The 17,934-nt window shown below is 49.6% G+C and overlaps 6 protein-coding genes across 6 annotated transcripts; 4 read left to right on the top strand and 2 right to left on the bottom strand.

The window, feature by feature from the left end:
• Positions 1–271: 271 nt before the first annotated feature.
• Positions 272–1,474, bottom strand: N7466_006224 (uncharacterized protein; the record flags this gene model as incomplete). Its single annotated transcript, XM_057165621.1, has 2 exons — positions 272–987; positions 1,105–1,474. The coding sequence occupies 2 exons, from the start codon at positions 1,472–1,474 to the stop codon at positions 272–274; spliced, it is 1,086 nt and encodes a 361-aa protein (XP_057021220.1).
• A 936-nt stretch (positions 1,475–2,410) lies between these two features.
• pld3 (phospholipase D) lies at positions 2,411–7,946 on the top strand (the record flags this gene model as incomplete). The annotated part of the gene is made up of 3 exons (XM_057165620.1): positions 2,411–7,755; positions 7,815–7,883; positions 7,940–7,946. The coding sequence occupies 3 exons, from the start codon at positions 2,411–2,413 to the stop codon at positions 7,944–7,946; spliced, it is 5,421 nt and encodes a 1,806-aa protein (XP_057021219.1).
• A 413-nt stretch (positions 7,947–8,359) lies between these two features.
• N7466_006222 (uncharacterized protein) lies at positions 8,360–9,862 on the bottom strand (the record flags this gene model as incomplete). The annotated part of the gene is made up of 1 exon (XM_057165619.1): positions 8,360–9,862. The coding sequence occupies one exon, from the start codon at positions 9,860–9,862 to the stop codon at positions 8,360–8,362; it is 1,503 nt and encodes a 500-aa protein (XP_057021218.1).
• An 856-nt stretch (positions 9,863–10,718) lies between these two features.
• Positions 10,719–13,712, top strand: orlA (putative alpha,alpha-trehalose-phosphate synthase subunit Tps2; the record flags this gene model as incomplete). Its single annotated transcript, XM_057165618.1, has 3 exons — positions 10,719–11,147; positions 11,222–13,469; positions 13,546–13,712. 3 exons carry the CDS (start codon positions 10,719–10,721, stop codon positions 13,710–13,712), a joined length of 2,844 nt encoding a protein of 947 aa, XP_057021217.1.
• Positions 13,713–14,899: 1,187 nt separating this feature from the next.
• On the top strand, positions 14,900–16,291 carry N7466_006220 (putative MFS monocarboxylate transporter; the record flags this gene model as incomplete). Its single annotated transcript, XM_057165617.1, has 1 exon — positions 14,900–16,291. The coding sequence occupies one exon, from the start codon at positions 14,900–14,902 to the stop codon at positions 16,289–16,291; it is 1,392 nt and encodes a 463-aa protein (XP_057021216.1).
• Positions 16,292–16,824: 533 nt separating this feature from the next.
• On the top strand, positions 16,825–17,754 carry N7466_006219 (PDGFA associated 1 family protein; the record flags this gene model as incomplete). The annotated part of the gene is made up of 3 exons (XM_057165616.1): positions 16,825–16,873; positions 16,943–17,010; positions 17,119–17,754. The coding sequence occupies 3 exons, from the start codon at positions 16,825–16,827 to the stop codon at positions 17,752–17,754; spliced, it is 753 nt and encodes a 250-aa protein (XP_057021215.1).
• Between the last annotated feature and the right edge of the window lie 180 nt (positions 17,755–17,934).

Raw genomic sequence — 17,934 nt, 5'->3', positions numbered from 1 at the left:
CACGGCATATCTATGTCTCTTCGTTGTGTAGACCCTCGTGACCTACGGCTGTTCGACATGGCCTTCGAATGTATACGGTGGAGGACTTTTGAAGGCTTATGGCAAAGCTGCTGTCATTGTACAGTTCCAGTGACCATGCTACATCGGTTGGGTAACTCCCGAATCGTAGATCTTACGAGCAGTAAAAGACCAAAAAAGAGGTCATAAGTCCCAAGTCATATTCTCTTGTGACAATGATCGTCTACATCATGGGCTCATAGCCGTAGCACTTTTAGATCTTAGATTCCCGCACCGAACCCCTACGCTCCTTGTTGCTCTCATTGATTGCCAATGTCTCGCTGATGAACCGAACAGCCTCATTAACCATCTTAGGAGTAACCTCGTGGCCTGCTGCCTGGTCAATTATATCCTCAAACGTGACTGCACCATCCCCAAACCAGCCATTGGATGAAATTGCACTCTTGAACCATGTCAAAAAGGCTTCACCTCGGTGGTATGGTACAAGCTTGTCAACACCGCCAGACAAGTTCAGGATACGCTTGCCCGCCAGGCATCGTGTCAGCAAAGGACGAAGCTCCTGCTGTTCCTGATCCGTGGGTGCAGGCAAGATTCCATCACGCAATGGGCCAGGTGCACTCTTCACATGCTTGAGCATAAGACTGGCAGGATCATATTGTTTGACGATATCCACAAATGAAGCGGGCAAGGCCTCGGAGCCCAGGATCTCAGCTCCTGGTGGATCGCTCTTTGTCCAAGAGGGTAGTTTCGACAGTCGTGCACGATCCACCATCAAATTTAGATAATCGGGACAACCAATGATAACCACACCCGCGCTGATGCGAGGCTCGTGCAACAGGCAGCTCCAAGCGGCATGTCCGCCAAGGGACACACCCAGAACTAAATTCTCGGAGATTTTATGCTCGCCATTCGGGAAAACGAATGCAGCAAGGTAGTCCATTAATAAAGAAGTATCCCTTGCAGTTCCCTCTGAAGCATTTCCGCCGATTAGATATTGATCCTCACATGGGCATTTTAAAAATGCGGGGGTTTATACATATATATCCATGGATATACGTAGGTTATTTTTGTAAAAGAAAAACTCACGGAAGATAGAAAACATGTCCTGTGCATGACGCGGATTGCCTTGTCGCCAGGCCTCATTAGCCAGTGGATCTACCATTCTGGTACCATGATTACGCTGATCAAATGAGACGGCAATGAGACCTTTAGCGGTTGGGGTCTCATTGGTCTTGGTGTTCCAGTCGGTAATGGTAGATGCGGCGATATCAGTCATTCGCTCTTGGGTTGCCAAACGAGGATGCAACAGCCAGAGACAGGCTACCTCGGTGGCCTGCGAAGAAAGCTCTTCGAGTCCAAAGACTGTGACTGAAATTCCAGCAATGGCGTAGACCCTTTGCGATACGGCGGCTGGCTTGGGCCGGCCTGAGTCTAGGGTCTTCATTGGATCGGTCATGTTGGTGAAGGGGGGATTTCACGCGTGAAACAAGAAATGGGTTGAAACAAGAGAAGAAATTCAAGTAAGTCCTAGTATGCAATGGCTCTCGAATGAAGCCCAAATCCAAAGATATGGTAAAGGAAACAATCGGATTATGTTAGAAGGCGATTCGGGTATATGTACACGAAGGAGCCGAGGGCCGGAGACACCACTAGAGTACTTTCTCACTAGTGTCAATGCAACTATGCATGTATTGATTTGGATATTATTAGTGTTTCAAAAAAAAAAAAAAAAAAAAAAAAAACTTGATCTATAACTTCAATATTAGACCAATATTTACCAAGAGCTCCATATTGGAAAACTTGCCATACCAACTTGAAGTGAACAACTCAGGAGAAACCCACCACACGTGACTTGTGCCTGAGGCCAGAATGGTCGTATTTGGAAAAAGACAAACGTGCAATTTGAGAAGCGACAGATTGACTTATACAAGACTTGAACATATTCAGATCTTTTTTCTTTTCTTTTCTTTTCAAGTCATCGCCTTCTCCAACCTTACTTAACCTGTCATACCAGAGTACATGAAATATCATTGGACCTGTATAATCTCCCGTCGTTTTACTATCTTCGAAACTCCCCTTTTTATTGTTTTCTACCACCCGTTTCTTGGCTAGCTTAGCGGGTCCTCTCCATTCGGAGACATTCTGTTACTGGGCGGTAGATCCACCGCGGTTGCGAACTAATTTGGACGACCTGCGCTCCTTTAAATGTCAACACTCGCGTGGGCTATACTTTCCCACTGCTAAAGAGGCCAGGTCCGGTCTGTAATTCTATCCTGAGCATGAAATTCGGAGGATCCGACTATTCATGACAGGGTCTTAATTCATCCCGCATTGTACGTAACCCCAGGTTTCGACCACACCAGCAGCTGCAAACTGACGATTACCACACAGCATGACCGACGCAATGTTAGCCTCTTCTTCTAGGGAGGCAGGTCGCAGCTCCGAAATCGACCAGACCAAGAAACCAGATCCCATCTCCACCTCGAATGCACCGAAGCTGTCCTCGCCGTTTCCCTCTCCGACCGAAGCTAAACGGCCAGCGTCATCCAAATTAGCTCCATCTACAGACGTGAACGAAGGTGACCAGGGTTGTGAAACATCACAGGCAGCCAAAGAAGCCTATTCTGGAACTCAAAGCAAGGAGAATTTCCGTTCCTCTTCAACACAGCGCGATCCGCCGAGAGAGGGATCATCCCTGAACACTCGACCGCCCAACAAGTCTACTGAGGACAATCCGATTTCCCTACCCCACCACAAGCACCAGCATTCCGCTACAGGCATCTCCCCTCCTTCTCGTGCACCGAGTGTTCAATTCCGAGAAACCGATACAGAAGCTGCCGAACTGCCCCAATCTCGACCACAATCCCGACCCACATCTTTGTATGGTGATGATGGGGAACAAACAGCGAGGGGCAGGTCGTTCATTACAAAACTGAAGTCGTCTTTTACTTCCCACTCGCGCTCCGCCAGCGGCGGTGCAGTCCCAGAATTTCGGCAACCCCCTCCGGAGCTGGCGACCCCCGGCTCTGAACGGGGTGAATTTCGCTTTCCCGAGCCATTACCAGAAGAGGGCAGTGATATTGAGGCCGATGCGGAGGAGAGTGGTGCAGAGCACACGGATCGGCCCAAACGAAAGAAGATATTGCGACGCCCTCGAACAGAGGAGGAGGATGCAGACAATCGAACGGCACCCACTACGCCCAAAGCTGGCCGTCGACCTTCCTTCCACTTCTCCTCATCTTTTGCACCATTCGAGAACTATCGGCAAAATATATTTCCCCGGAGAGCTAGTACAACTGACTTTACTCCACAGCCACGGGAAGGCGTGTCGGAGGATGAAGGCCGTGAAAGGCTTAATCGGCGAAAAAGAAGTGCATGGGCTGGAGCCCGTGGCATGTCCTACATTGGGCGGCAGCAGGCGGAGGAAAATCAAGAGGAACAACGACCAAGTCAACTAAGGCGGCTTACCGGTTTGGCCGGTCCCTCGGAGAATGCCGAGAGCCTCGCAGCCACCTGGAGACGCCATCGAAACGAACGCGGCACCAGTGCCAGCGCCCAACGATGGAGGCAGATTAAAGCTGGTTTCAAGCTTATTGGGCAGCGACGAAAGGTTGATAACACGATAGATAATAAGAAGTCAGCAGAGCTTCTTGCTGAGCTGTCATCGGCCGTGCCAGCTGCCTTGATCTTGGCCAGTTTTTTCCAAAGAGATGAACACGGAAGCAAACGAATCCCGATTCTCTTGGAACAAGTGAAGGTTCGTGTGACAGATAGTCGCATAGATTCCCACTCTGGCGACCGTCACCTGGTTTTCCGTATCGAATTGGAGTATGGCAGTGGCATGACTCGAATGAAATGGATCATCTTTCGAACGTTGAAAGACTTTGCCAACCTGCATTTGAAGTACAAACTTCATCTTGGGACTCAGAAGTATATTCAATTGCGGACAAGTGAGAACAGCCCAAGTCTCCCTCGTTTCCCCAGGAGCGCATTCCCATACTTGCGAGGTGTTAGAGGACTGGAAAGCGAGTTCGAAGATGAAGATGAAGATGGTGGTTATGAGACTGGACCAGAGCCAACAAGTGGAACCGAGAGGGCAGGGAAGAAGAAGAAGCAGACCCAGCAACATCAACGCCGCCCTTCTGGTCCTCTCGCGCGTCGAAAGTCTAGCATCACGAATCCCCAGGAAGGTGAATCTGCTATAACTCCTTCATTGACTCACGAAGGAGCCCAAGGTGGTAAAAAGGAAACATACCCAGAAAGACAACGCAAGAAGCTTGAGATGTACTTGCAGAAGATGATCCGTTTCCTGATCTTCCGAGCTGACAGCAATCGTCTTTGCAAGTTTCTTGAGTTGTCCGCTCTTGGAGTTCGTCTCGCTGCCGAAGGTAGTTATCACGGTAAAGAGGGTTTCCTCATAATCCAGTCATCCAAGGGCCTGGATTTCCGGAGAGCCTTGAATCCTTCTCTTATCAAGAAGCGTCACTGGCCTAAATGGTTCCTTGTCCGACACAGCTACGTGGTTTGTGTAGATTCACCTGAGGAAATGAACATTTATGATGTATTCCTTGTGGACTCGCATTTCAAAATTACGACGCCGAAGATCAGTCTCCGCAATCAAAAAGCGAAGGACCTGGCCAAATCTGCAAAGCAATCAGCGAGACATCCTCAGCACCATACCTTAAGACTTGAAAACTCCGAGCGCAAACTAAAACTGCTTGCCCGAAATGAGCGTCAACTCCAGCAGTTCGATGATTCCATCCGATTCATGGCTCAAAACACCCCTTGGATGCGCCCTAATCGATTCGACAGCTTCGCTCCAGTCCGACAGAAATGTTTTGCACAGTGGCTTGTCGATGCCCGGGATCACATGTGGGTTGTTTCGAGAGCCATCAACCAGGCCAAAGATGTCATTTACATTCATGACTGGTGGTTGAGTCCGGAGCTGTATATGCGACGACCGGCTGCTATCAGCCAAAAGTGGCGATTGGATCGTCTCCTACAGCAAAAGGCACGCGAAGGTGTCAAGATCTTCGTCATCATGTACCGAAACATCAACTCCGCCATTCCTATTGACTCTGAATACTCGAAGTTTTCTCTTCTTGAACTTCACCCCAACATTTTTGTCCAGAGATCCCCGAATCAATTCCGTCAAAACACTTTCTTTTGGGCTCATCACGAGAAGCTCTGTCTCATTGACCACACATTGGCTTTTGTCGGAGGTATCGACCTGTGCTTCGGGCGTTGGGATACGCCTCAGCATAAACTGACCGACGACAAGCCTACTGGCTTTGAAACCGCAGACATGCACAAGGATCCAGACAACTGTCAATTATGGCCCGGTAAAGATTATTCAAACCCACGTATCCAAGACTTTTATGATCTAGACAAACCATACGAAGAGATGTATGATCGGAACGTTGTCCCCCGGATGCCTTGGCATGATATTTCAATGCATGTGGTCGGACAACCCGCTCGTGATCTTACCCGCCATTTTGTCCAGCGTTGGAATTACATCCTCCGTCAGCGGAAACCAACGCGTCCCACACCGTTCCTACTGCCTCCTCCAGATTTCAATCCGGCTGATTTAGAAGCTCTGGGTCTGGATGGAACATGTGAAGTGCAGATCTTACGGTCCAGCAGCATGTGGTCCACTGGCACTCCGGACGTCACTGAGCATAGTATCATGAATGCCTATGTCAAGCTGATCGAAGAATCTGAGCATTTTGTATACATTGAGAATCAATTCTTCATCAGCACCTGCGAAATCGATGGACGAAAGATTGAGAACCTGATTGGTGATGCCTTGGTGGAACGAATTGTTCGTGCAGCAAAGAATGGGGAAGCATGGCGCGCTGTCATTGTCATTCCTCTGATGCCAGGTTTCCAAAATACTGTGGATAGTGAGGGTGGAACCAGTGTGCGTCTTATCATGCAATGCCAATACCGTAGCATTTGTCGCGGCGAGACATCCATCTTTGGCCGTCTTCGCGCGCTGGGTATCGAGCCAGAGGACTTTATCCAGTTCTTCAGCTTGCGAACTTGGGGCAAAATTGGTCCGCAGCAACAGGTGGTGACCGAACAGCTCTATATCCATGCCAAGTGCATGGTTGTCGATGATCGGGCTGCGATTATTGGGTCAGCAAACATTAACGAACGTTCGATGCTGGGTTCTCGTGATTCGGAGGTGGCATCTGTGGTCCGTGATACCGATATGATCACATCCACTATGAACGGCAAACCGTATCTCGTCGGCCGATTCCCACATACCCTTCGCATGCGGCTGATGCGGGAGCATCTTGGAATTGATGTTGACGAGCTCTTGGAGCATGACCTTGCCACTGAAGAGGAGCTGCGCAAGATACAGGATGCCGAGGACGATAGTAGACCAGCAGGTGAGCGGCAGCAACGTGACTCGGAATCGTCGGTCATTGAGCGACAAGACGAGCGAGAGATGATCGAGCGTCGGCACCGTGTTCAAGATGAATTCTTATCCCGCTCCGAAGATATGCACAGTTTCAACCATGATGTCGACTGGGAGCAAGGCAACAATCCGAATCTCAAGAGTAACCGGAGGTTAACTGCCGATCCTCGCGTTACAGATAACTCTGAACATCGGAAGGATGTAGATGGCGAAGGCGTTGACAATTTGAAAGCTGCCGAGAAAGCAGGTCGGGGAGTCGGTCGCGATTCGCAAATATCACCGGTTGGCAGGGAGGCACTTGTCTCTCCGATTCATCCCGAGGGCAAAGGTACTGTTCAACAGCAAAAGCAGTCTTCGCCGCAAAAGCCTTCTCGGGCCAAATCGACCCGTGTGGATACGAAGCCCAAGTCTTCAACGGAAGGCCCCCGCGACTCTGAAAACAATACCAGCTCAGATACCCCGTCGCACGGCCATGGTGTTTCTGAATCGTCAAGCCGAGACTCGGAATCCGGCCTCGGTAATCCGATGATGTCCAAAGACAACCATGATCATTCTCGATATGGACATGCCCAGGATCTCAAGCGTGTTTTTATTGACAAGGACTGCATGAAAGACCCGGTGAACGATGCGTTCTATTTGGATACTTGGCAGGCCGTTGCCGAAAAGAACACAAAGATTTACCGATCTGTCTTTAGGTGTATGCCTGACAGCGAGGTCAAAAACTGGAAGGAATACAAGGAATACGCTGCCTACGGTGAGCGCTTTGCAGAGATGCAAAGCCACCCAACCAGTAAACCCAACCCGGCTACGCAGCGACAGACTGGTCCTGGAGGAGGCTGTTCGGCTTCTGCGCCCATTGGCTCACCAATCTCCGTGGTCAGCCCCAAGACTGAAGTGCCTATTGTTGAACCCAAGGCCGCACAAAGACTTGACGAAAAGGCTGGACTGCAAACAGCTGCTGCTGGTGATCGACCGCTCTCTGAGCATGCAAAGCAAGAAACTGTATCCTTTGTTGACGAGAAGTTCCGTCTTAAGACCGCGTCTGAACCACACTTGCTGAGCACCGTACTAAATGGGAATCATGATAACCCTACTGTCGGAGAGGATGTTGAAAAGCCCCGCTCCAATTCGGCGCATGTCGACTACTCCGAGGCAGTAAACCTCAATGCCTCTCAATCACGGAGGCGTAGACGAAGAGCCACGACTATTGGTTCCAAGCAGTTCCATGCTACAGATGATGTGATGGATAAGGATCAAGCAGAGGATCTTCTGAACAAGACTCAAGGCCATCTCATTCTTTGGCCGTACGATTGGTACGTTTGCCTGAACACTCGAGGGAAAGAAACATGTTGCTAATTGAACAATTTCACAGGCTTGAAAAGGAAGAACAGGGTGGCAATTGGCTTTACGCTTTGGATCAAATCTCACCCTTGGAAATTTAGTAAGTTTCATTATTCTGATCATATAGTTCGAAACGCGCAACTAACCTCTTCATAGCAACTAATCTCACTTGCACTCGCACTGGAAGGCGTCCTATGACTTCTCGTTCAAACCCCCATTAATCTCTTTGAGTTCATCATTTTGTTATATTACATTCTCGCCTATCTTATTGTGTTCTTGAGCGCCTCTGTTCTGGTAGATGCATTGTCTCTTTAGTTTTTGAAGGGTGGTCAATTTCTATAGACTTTTTTTTTGCTATGGGCCAGCATCCGGGCGTCCATACTCCAATTCCTAGATAAAGTTATTCAAATGTTTGATTAAATTGAACTTTGGAATGTGAATTTCTCCGGAGAAGAGATGTAGGTGCTTTAACATAATGTAGGTGCTATATATACAGGGTATCATTTGTCCATTGCTGGATCCGTCCTCAATAAGTGACTAATTTACAAACATAGCACTGATCAGCCAGCTCTGGGGCTAACCAGCAGGGCGCACAATTTGGTCTCTGATTCTGTCCAATCCATAAAAATTGGCTTCAAGGGCAGTTGTCAGGATCGAACACTGTTTTCCAAGCACCTTCCAATTATCGCATGCGCGACTAAGCTGCTCATGTGCCACGCTGAGAGCATTTTGCAGTTCAAGTGTTCGAGTACATGAACGGCCGAGATCGTTCATTAAATGAGTTGGATCCTGAATACAAAGCCTGCGGTCCACGTGCGCATTCCCTTTTGCGGCAGCAGTGCGCTTCGCATTAATTAGCGACCGCTGGCCACGGCGATAGGCAGGCTCGGCTTCCTCTCCAGTAGAAAGCCGTAAGGTGTCAGCGCCAAAAAACCCCGCGGGGTTAACAGCAACACCCACTGACGGGAGATTGACATCGGTACCATAGAACCGGAGAAGATCCAGAAACTGGTTACCTAGAACTTGGGGCCCGGAGTAGTGGCCGCGGTTCATTTTAAGAAAAGCGACTATCAAGATCACCAGGGCTTCAGGCGCGATGCTGGCCTGTGAAGACCCAAAAAGACCGCGAGACTCCAGTAACGCTCGGACCCCAGTATATAGGGGTCGGAGGGCGGGGTACTCGACTATGGAGTCTTGGATATATCTTGTGATGGCTGGAACGCTCTCACCACAATGGAAGCGCAGTAGCAAACCCGTTGGCCTGTGCCGGGCCGCGATAACAGGTCTGCCCTTTGTGGACCAGTGGACCTGGCCAGTAAAGACAGGATTCTCCTGTAATGTAGATTCTACCTGGCGCAACAGGTTGACATGTGCCTCTCGGATTTTCGGTCGTGTAGCGCTTGGCCCTCGAGGGCTATGTCGAGACCGTGGGAGATCTTCGAAGGGGAGAAGGAAGTTCAGGTCCGAATGCGCCAGCGCCAGGCCTGTATGATGGGAACCGATGATCTGCGGTGCTTGTGGAGCTACCGGTTCAAGCAGAGATTTGATCTCTGCGCTCACCTGGGTGATCCGACTCTGTTCACTCGGAGTTGGGGCCAAATACTGGTGCAGGGCCCGAATCTCCGCATCCAAGTGTACGGCAGCATCGCCAGCAACACTCACTGGAGCTAGAAAGCCAAGCCACGGTTTCTGTTCTGGTGCGCTTTCGTCTGCGGTTCGAATCGCATTTATTAGGTGATTATCTAGCCCCGGGGGTTTCGTTTCAAGAATGCGACTGCGAGCTCGAGCATGCTTTTTGGCGGGTTTTTTAGCTTCCGACTCATCTGGCACGGGGATCGCAGGCTCTGGTGGACGGTAACCTGCGCGATTTTCTGGGGGGATCCAAGGGCGAAAAAGTCCGGCGGCCGGGGTACGGGGGTATATTTTGCGGATCAGGCGGGCCCGATTCGAGGAGCGATGCGCCTCTAGGGTTTTTTGAAGACTGTTTGGAACAACGTCGGCCTCCTGAGCGGGAATATTACGGATTCGCCGGGGCACATGGTGGGAAAGACGAGTGGATTGGATGCCGGACAACCGCATCGCCACGAGCGGATCATGGGAAAAGAGAGAAAAGAGGAATTTCCAACCGAGAAGCTGTTATGAACATGGGGGTCTGGTGGCCTGAGGCAGCGGTTTGGGCGGTTGGGCGTAAAAAAAGATTTGAACTGAACTTTGGAATACGATGCATGATAATCAGGAATAATCAGGTATAAATCGGTAATAATTGGGTCTGATATTATCTTATTGGAATACTAGTAGTACATACATATCTTCATATCTTACCTTGGTACTAGTAGTTGAAAAATCCCCGAAAGGTCATAAAAATAGATTCTAAGAGATATTGATATATCGTACTATATAATCTTGGTTCATACATTACTACTCATGACGTCGAACTGATATCTATCTTTCTCTTTCTTTCTTTTCTTGATTACAAGTACCTGTTATACTTGGGAACTGTACAGTACGTTCTGGCCAAACCGGGAGCAACTCCACTGTGCCTGATTCGGCCGGTGGCTTTATTCTCACACCGCTTGCCCCTCCAACTTTATCTACAAGTACTTTCCCCTCTTCCCCCCCATTCGGTGGATTGTACTATTGGGAAACAAGAAAGAGAAGAAGCAAGAGGAAAGAAAGAAAAGAAAAAAAGAAAGGAATTACTCATATGGTTGTATGCCAGTAGTTCCTCATCTTCATCTTGCGCCTGGTGCTCTAAGAGGTAATCCAACCCTCGGTTGAACCAACCTGACGCCTTCCATTCCGCCAACGTCAGAGTTCCCTGACACCGAAAAGGATAAGAGAGGTTGCATGTGACAATTGCAGACTAACAGTTTGCAGCCAAATTGCCAGCCTCACTCGTCTACAACTTACCTCCATAACTCGATATATCTACCTGATGTCTGATTCAGAGAGCTCCCCCACGCAGGTGCCCGACGGTCAGCCGGACCCGGTACTCGTGGGACCGGGGCTAACGGCCTTAAAGCAAGCGGCCTATATCGATGCTACCAATGCCACCCCGAGCTTAGATACCGACAAAAAGAATCAACTGGATAGCGATGGACCATCATACTTTGCCAATATTCCCGGAACTAAAACCGAGGGATTGGATCCATCAGATCTATCCTCCATCTCAAAGGAGTTGCAGGGGAAATCGCCGTCGGGACAAGACTTATTACGACGCCTAAGCTTAGTAGGAGAATCATCTCCCATCTTATCGGAGGTGGACCCCAGGACCCAACATCCTGAATTAAAGCTGAGTGGTCGATTGATAAGTGCAGCCTTCTGTATTCCATACAAGCTTCAATTTCAAGCAGACGCCGACTGGGTATGTTATCGATTCCTTGTACACCTGACTTGAAGAGAATGGCCAACTGATCCATTGCCCGCGGGAGAAACCAGTCCATCAAGTCCCGCTCTGGTTCTTCGGCCTTGTTTGATTCATTCGCCCACCTTGCCTCGGATGAGACCCCCTGGTCACATACTTTGGTGGGATGGACTGGAGAGGTTGAACCCATTATAGATGCCAAGGTTCCCTTGCAACCCATCCCCGCCAACAAGTTGCCGCCTGGGTCAAAGAATCCAACCCCCGTCCCTATTAACAAAGCCGCGGCACCGATCCCCGTAAATGCAACCCAGAAGCCTCCATCGCACCCTTTAGTCGATGGAATTAGTGTCGGACGACAAGACCGAGAGAGACTGGATAGTCAACTAGCCTCGGGGCGACACGGCCGGATATTGCCAGTCTGGTTATCTGACGCATCAGAGGAGCCAGAAGACACTATTGTTCTCAAGGATCAAGGACGATGGCGACGATATGCCGAGAGAGAGCTCTACCCTCTCCTACACTACAAGCAGCATGGTCCGACGGATGGACGCTCGGAGCGACGGTGGTGGGCTGATTATGTCCGACTGAACCAGTTATTCGCCGACCGTATCGTGCAAGATTATAAAGAGGGTGATGTCGTGTGGGTTCATGACTATCATCTGTTTCTTCTACCCAGTCTGCTTCGACAGCGGATCCCCGACATCTACATAGGATTCTTTCTTCATTCTCCTTTCCCAAGTAGTGAGTTTGTGAGATGCTTGGCTAAGCGCAAGGAGATTTTGACTGGTGTTCTTGGTGCAAACATGATCGGTTTCCAGACATTCTCATACTCCCGACACTTCTCTTCCTGCTGCACACGTGTTTTGGGCTTTGATTCCAACTCGGCCGGTGTGGATGCATACGGAGCTCATGTCGCAGTGGATGTATTCCCCATCGGAATCGATGCCCGTGCAATCCAAAAGGCTGCCTTTGGTGCCCCGGAGATTGAGAAGGCAGTGGCAGGTATTCGCAAACTGTATGCTGGGCGCAAAATCATCGTTGGCCGAGACCGGCTGGACAGCGTGCGGGGTGTGGCACAAAAGCTTCAGGCATTTGAGCTATTCCTGGAGCGGTACCCTGAATGGCGAGAAAAGGTTGTCCTCATTCAGGTAACCAGCCCAACCAGTATGGAAGAAGAGAAAGAGGATCCAGAGAACAAGATTGCCGGTCAGATTTCCAATCTGGTATCTACGATCAATGGTCGCTTTGGCTCACTGAGCTTCTCACCCGTGCAATACTATCCACAGTACCTATCACCCCACGAATACTTTGCTCTATTGCGCGTGGCCGACGTCGGGCTCATTACCACGGTACGAGACGGCATGAACACCACCAGTTTGGAGTATATCGTCTGCCAGCAAACAAACCACAGCCCCCTCATTCTCTCTGAATTTTCTGGTACTGCAGGTACCCTTCCTAGCGCAATCCACATCAACCCGTGGGACTTGGTGGGTGTTGCGGGTGCCATTGATCAAGCTCTCAAGATGCCCGCACCTCAGCGGAGAGAGCAACACCTGAAGCTCTACAAGCATGTTCTTACCAACACAGTGAGCGCCTGGTCGCGCCAGTTCCTTCACCGGTTGCTCACAAACCTCTCGTCGTTTGATCAATCCGTTGCTACACCAGCCTTGGACCGTGCGAAAGTAGTCAAGCAATATCGCAAAGCACGGAAACGCCTTTTCATGTTCGACTACGATGGCACGCTGACACCCATTGTGAAGGATCCGCAAGCGGCCATTCCATCCGACCGTGTCCTACGTACCCTCAAAACGTTGTCCGCCGACCCTCGTAATGCTGTTTGGATTATTAGCGGCCGAGACCAGGCTTTCTTGGATGAATGGATGGGTCATATCCCCGAGCTAGGACTTAGTGCCGAGCATGGCTGCTTCATCCGTCAGCCGGGCTCCGACGACTGGAAGAACCTGGCTGATAAGCCCGACATCAAAGAATGGCAAAAAGATGTCTTTGATGTCTTCCAGCATTATACCGAACGGACCGGGGGATCATTCATTGAGCGAAAACGAGTGGCACTGACCTGGCATTACCGTCGGTCTGACCCGGAGTACGGCAAATTCCAAGCCCAGGAGTGCCGGAAGGCATTGGAAGACACCGTAGCCAAGAAGTGGGATGTGGAGGTCATGGCAGGCAAAGCAAACCTTGAAGTTCGGCCCACGTTTGTCAACAAAGGTTTCATCGCCACGCGATTGGTGAATGAATATGGCACGGGGCCTGGCCAAGCGCCCGAGTTCATCTTGTGCTTAGGAGACGATTTTACGGATGAAGGTATGTAGGATCGATATGATAACCCTGCACATGTGGCCCATATCGAATCAACTTTGCTAATGATCTGTCTTTTCAGATATGTTCCGTGCGCTCCAGAAGTTTGACCTGCCGCAAGACCACGTCTATTCAGTGACGGTGGGTGCTAGCTCGAAGCAAACGGACGCTAGCTGGCACTTGCTGGAACCGGCTGATGTGATCAACACTATTCAAATGCTTAATCACAGTTCCAATCAGGACCATTGAAAGGCCCCGAGAGACCCTATAAACTGGGTAGTCCTACTATCTTCCATTCTGGGGGAGGGGAAGGGCTCTCTGGATGCACTGGATGCCATACCCAGGTGACCTGGGCAACCAGATCATGCATTTTACTCATGACTTTATTTCACATTCATCGTACACGAACCCATTCTGATTAGCTGACTTAAAAAAGAGGCCCTCTCTTTTCAATTTCCTTTCTTCACCCCACACTTTTTGATCTGCTGCTGGGGGTGTGGCGCTTTTTTTATGTATGTCATGAACGGTACGTGGCCTTTTGTTTAATTTTTTTTGTTCGCTTTTTATTTATTATTTATCTTTTTTTTTTTTGTAATGCTTGCCATAGATGCATGAGCCTCGAATTGTCAATATGTTAGATAGCGATTTGCTCAGTGGAATTGGGCGGAGTTTTTTTCTCTTATTTCTTCCCCGAACAACATTTCTGAGTGTACATGAAGTCGAAGCCCAAGACAACAGAATTCCTACACTTGTCTAGGTTTGAAATAAGAGAAGCAGCTATAGATGTATCATCCGGCCATAGGGACTCTTTCCCCACATGTGCTAGAAGAGGGGAAGTGAGTGTTGTCGAGCTACTTCCAAGGTTCTTGGTGTTTGTACCTCATCGTCAGTTCAACGTGACGATAGTCGCTCAGCTTTGCATTCAGGATCCAAATGTTCACCGCAAACCAGGTGTCATTCCTGCGACAATGGATCCATCTTTCTTCCCCAGGGTTTGTGGGGAGGACGTCGAACCCCATGGGGAAATGGCGTGATACAGTACATACATAAGTCCGATTTCCGCTGAAGTATATGAATCATACATGTCTCCAAGTGCCAATTGGCATGTATAAATACTTATATACATAACAAAAAATTGGAGAAACATGTCCGGATAAGAGTAACTCGGTATTCTGTGCGAATAACCGAATAACCGTGATCGGCACGAACCCCGTTTTCCATTGAAATTTGTATGGCGGGAATTTTTTTAATGGGTCTACAAGGCATGAGTCAAATGTTTCTTAAATTTCCCCAGCTTTTCATGTCTAGCTCGATGCTTGCTTCAAATGCACAGAGCGACATGTCAAGACAATCAAAATACTTAAAACCAACTTGAACGTCCAACAATTTGAACACACACATATACATAGCCTTTTCCGGGCCATTGATCACCGAGTATGGCCAACGAGAAAGATCATGATCCAAACGCCGTCGAACGCAACCAATCACCCCGTCCGCAGAGCTCAGATGAAGAATCAACTATCGACGAAGAATATAACCACAATGGTCTGACACAGGTCCCCACCAACTCGAGCGCAGTAGCACGCACACTATCAGTCGTGCGCACTCGCGAATCCGGGAAAGATCTTGGCCCGCCGCCAGACGGGGGTTTCCAGGCCTGGCTGCAGGTTGCCCTGGGCCATATGATCATCTTTAACACATGGGGCTACATCAACAGCTTTGGTGTATTCCAAACGTACTATACAACCTCATTGGGCCGATCCCCATCCGACATCTCCTGGGTGGGTAGCATCCAGATCTTCCTGCTGTTCTTTATCGGAACTTTCTCCGGCCGAGCCACAGACGCAGGCTACTTTCGATTCACATTGGCCGTCGGGGCCACGTTGGAAGTGTTCTGTATCTTCATGACCTCACTCTGCACGGAGTACTGGCAGCTGTTTCTGGCGCAGGGACTCGGACAGGGTATAGGGTGCGGCCTCATGTTCTGTCCAACCCTAGCTCTGATCTCAACCTACTTTGATAAACGACGGGGGATTGCCATTGGTCTCACGGCGTCCGGCTCGGCCACCGGTGGACTGGTGTTCCCGGCCGTGGTGTTACGCTTGCTACCACAGATCGGATATGGGTGGACTATGCGTGTCCTGGGCCTGATCACGTTGGTGACATTGATGCCCTGTGTGTTATTGTTTAAGCAGCGGCTTCCTCCACGTACCAGCGGGCCAATTGTTGAGTGGGCGGCATTCAAGGAGCTCCCATACCTGCTATTTGCGGTGGGCATGTTCTTGAACTTCTGGGGGCTCTATGTTGCCTTTTTCTACATCGGTAGTTTCAGCACCGACATCATCGGAGCCTCAGAGACGACATCCATCTACCTGTTGATGGTCATGAACGGAGTTGGCTTGGTCGGACGCTTGATTCCCAACTTCATGGCTGATCAGTTCACCGGTCCATTAAACTTGTTGATCCCGTTCAGTTTTTCCACTGCTCTGGTGGCATACTGCTGGGCCGCCGTCAAGGACCTTGAAGGCCTATGGGTCTTTGCTGCCTTCTATGGATTGAGTGCAGCTGGTATTCAGTCATTATTCCCTGCTACCTTGAGCACGCTTACCACCGATCTGAAGAAAATCGGAGTGCGTATGGGCATGGTGCTTAGCGTGGTGGCGGTTGCTGCTTTGATCGGGTCACCTATTGCCGGAGTCCTTGTATCTAGTGATGATGGGCAATATCTGTACGCCCAGATGTTCATGGGAAGTGCCATTATTGCAGGCACTTTGACGCTGATTGGGGCTCGAGTGTGCAAAGTGGGCGCGGGCATCACCCGTGTATAAAGACAATATTAATGAATGATCTCTGGGTTCAGGTGTACACAATAATATTGTCCCTTGCATGGGAGATTTGTAAATAATACATCTCCCACATATAAATTCAAGATAAAAAATGAAAAACTCGCACAAAGAAAATCGTGGTCGAGGTATTGAGTTGAACATAACATAATCGAAGATCGGAATGATTTGAATGGACCAACAAAACCCCCCACATGTGATTAATGCGCCCGCCATTACTCGTTCGTGAATTTTGTCCTTCATTCATCTCCAGGTGTTTTTTACCTACACTTCTCTACCCCCTCTAAATTCAAATCATTACCTTGGTAAGTTTATCATGTATATTCTTTGTCAAAACGTCTTCTTTCCTCTTTCACTTTTGTCACTTTCGTCTCGAAATTGGTCTCAGCACAATGACTCTTACGAATCCACTAACTCGCGCAATACAGATATTTGCTCAACTCCAAGTCCAGTCCTGTTGACTACCACCATTTACCATTCGCCCTTCCTCATATCACACCAATCTTTAGTTCTGCAAAATGGCGCCCCGTGGTGCTCGTGGTGGAAAGTTCAAGCCCTCGCGAGGAGGTATGGTCGCATGCCCAATCATTTCAACCAAAACCCAAAGCATTTGAAAAGCTCACACATTTCAAACAGGAGGCAAACACTTCAGCCGCGATCTCCAGCCTCTCGATAAGGACGGCAATGCCCTTGGTCTTTGGCGCGTATGTTTGATTTTTCTCTTTCCTTCTCTCCCCCCCCCCCACCAACCCCCACCATACTCGGGAAGGAGTGCCCAAGTGACTTCATAGCTGAAATAAATAAACCACCAGGAACCCGGTGAACAAGTCCCATCCTCCGGAGATGAGGAGTCATCCTCTGAAGAGAGCTCCGAAGAGAGTTCCGACGAAGGCACCGGACCCAGCACCAGCACCCCAGCCAACACCGCCGAATTGACCCGTGAGGAACGCCGCAACCAAGCCAAAGCCAAGAAGCTGGCTGCGCTCGCCAAGCGCAACAAGACTGCCGCCCAGGTGGGAGATCTTCCCCCTTCAGACTCAGATGCCTCGGAAGACGAAGCGCTCCCCGCGAACCCCAACCACACTGCCCAGTCACGGAAACAACTGGTGAAGGAAGAGGTCGATGAGGATGCCCCCAAGCCCAAGAAGGTTGTTAAGGATGCCTCTCAGCTTTCCCGACGAGAGCGTGAGGCTCTCCAGGCGCAACAGGCCCGGGAGCGCTACTTGAAGCTTCACGCCGAGGGCAAGACGGACGAGGCACGGAGTGACCTGGCTCGATTGGCCATCATTCGGGAAAAGCGTGAGGCTGAGCGTGCTCGTAAGGAGGCTGAGCAAGAGGAGAAAGATGAGCAGGCCAAGGAGCGGGAGGCGGCTATCCAAGCGCGCGAGGAAAAGTTGAGGGCTGCCGCTTTGGGTGGTAAGCCATCAAAGAAGGGTGGAAGGAAGTAAACTTGTTTCCAAACAGCTTTTATGGGAGGGGATTTTCTCAAGAACTTATGACCATTTGATACAAACTTTGCAATGGAATCCCCAATGGATTGAAGAAAAGAGCCTAATATTTTGTGGGTTCTATCAAAACACCGTAGAGAAGCTATGGCAATGCTTCCGATATATGAAACAAAAAAAAGA

Source organism: Penicillium verhagenii (genome assembly GCF_028828195.1).
Source record: "Penicillium verhagenii strain IBT 33310 chromosome Unknown utg000006l_segment0_segment0, whole genome shotgun sequence".
In the NCBI taxonomy this organism is placed as follows: Eukaryota; Fungi; Ascomycota; class Eurotiomycetes; order Eurotiales; family Aspergillaceae; genus Penicillium; species Penicillium verhagenii.
Note: the sequence above shows the minus strand (reverse complement) of the source record. Positions and strands in the feature narration are given on the sequence as shown.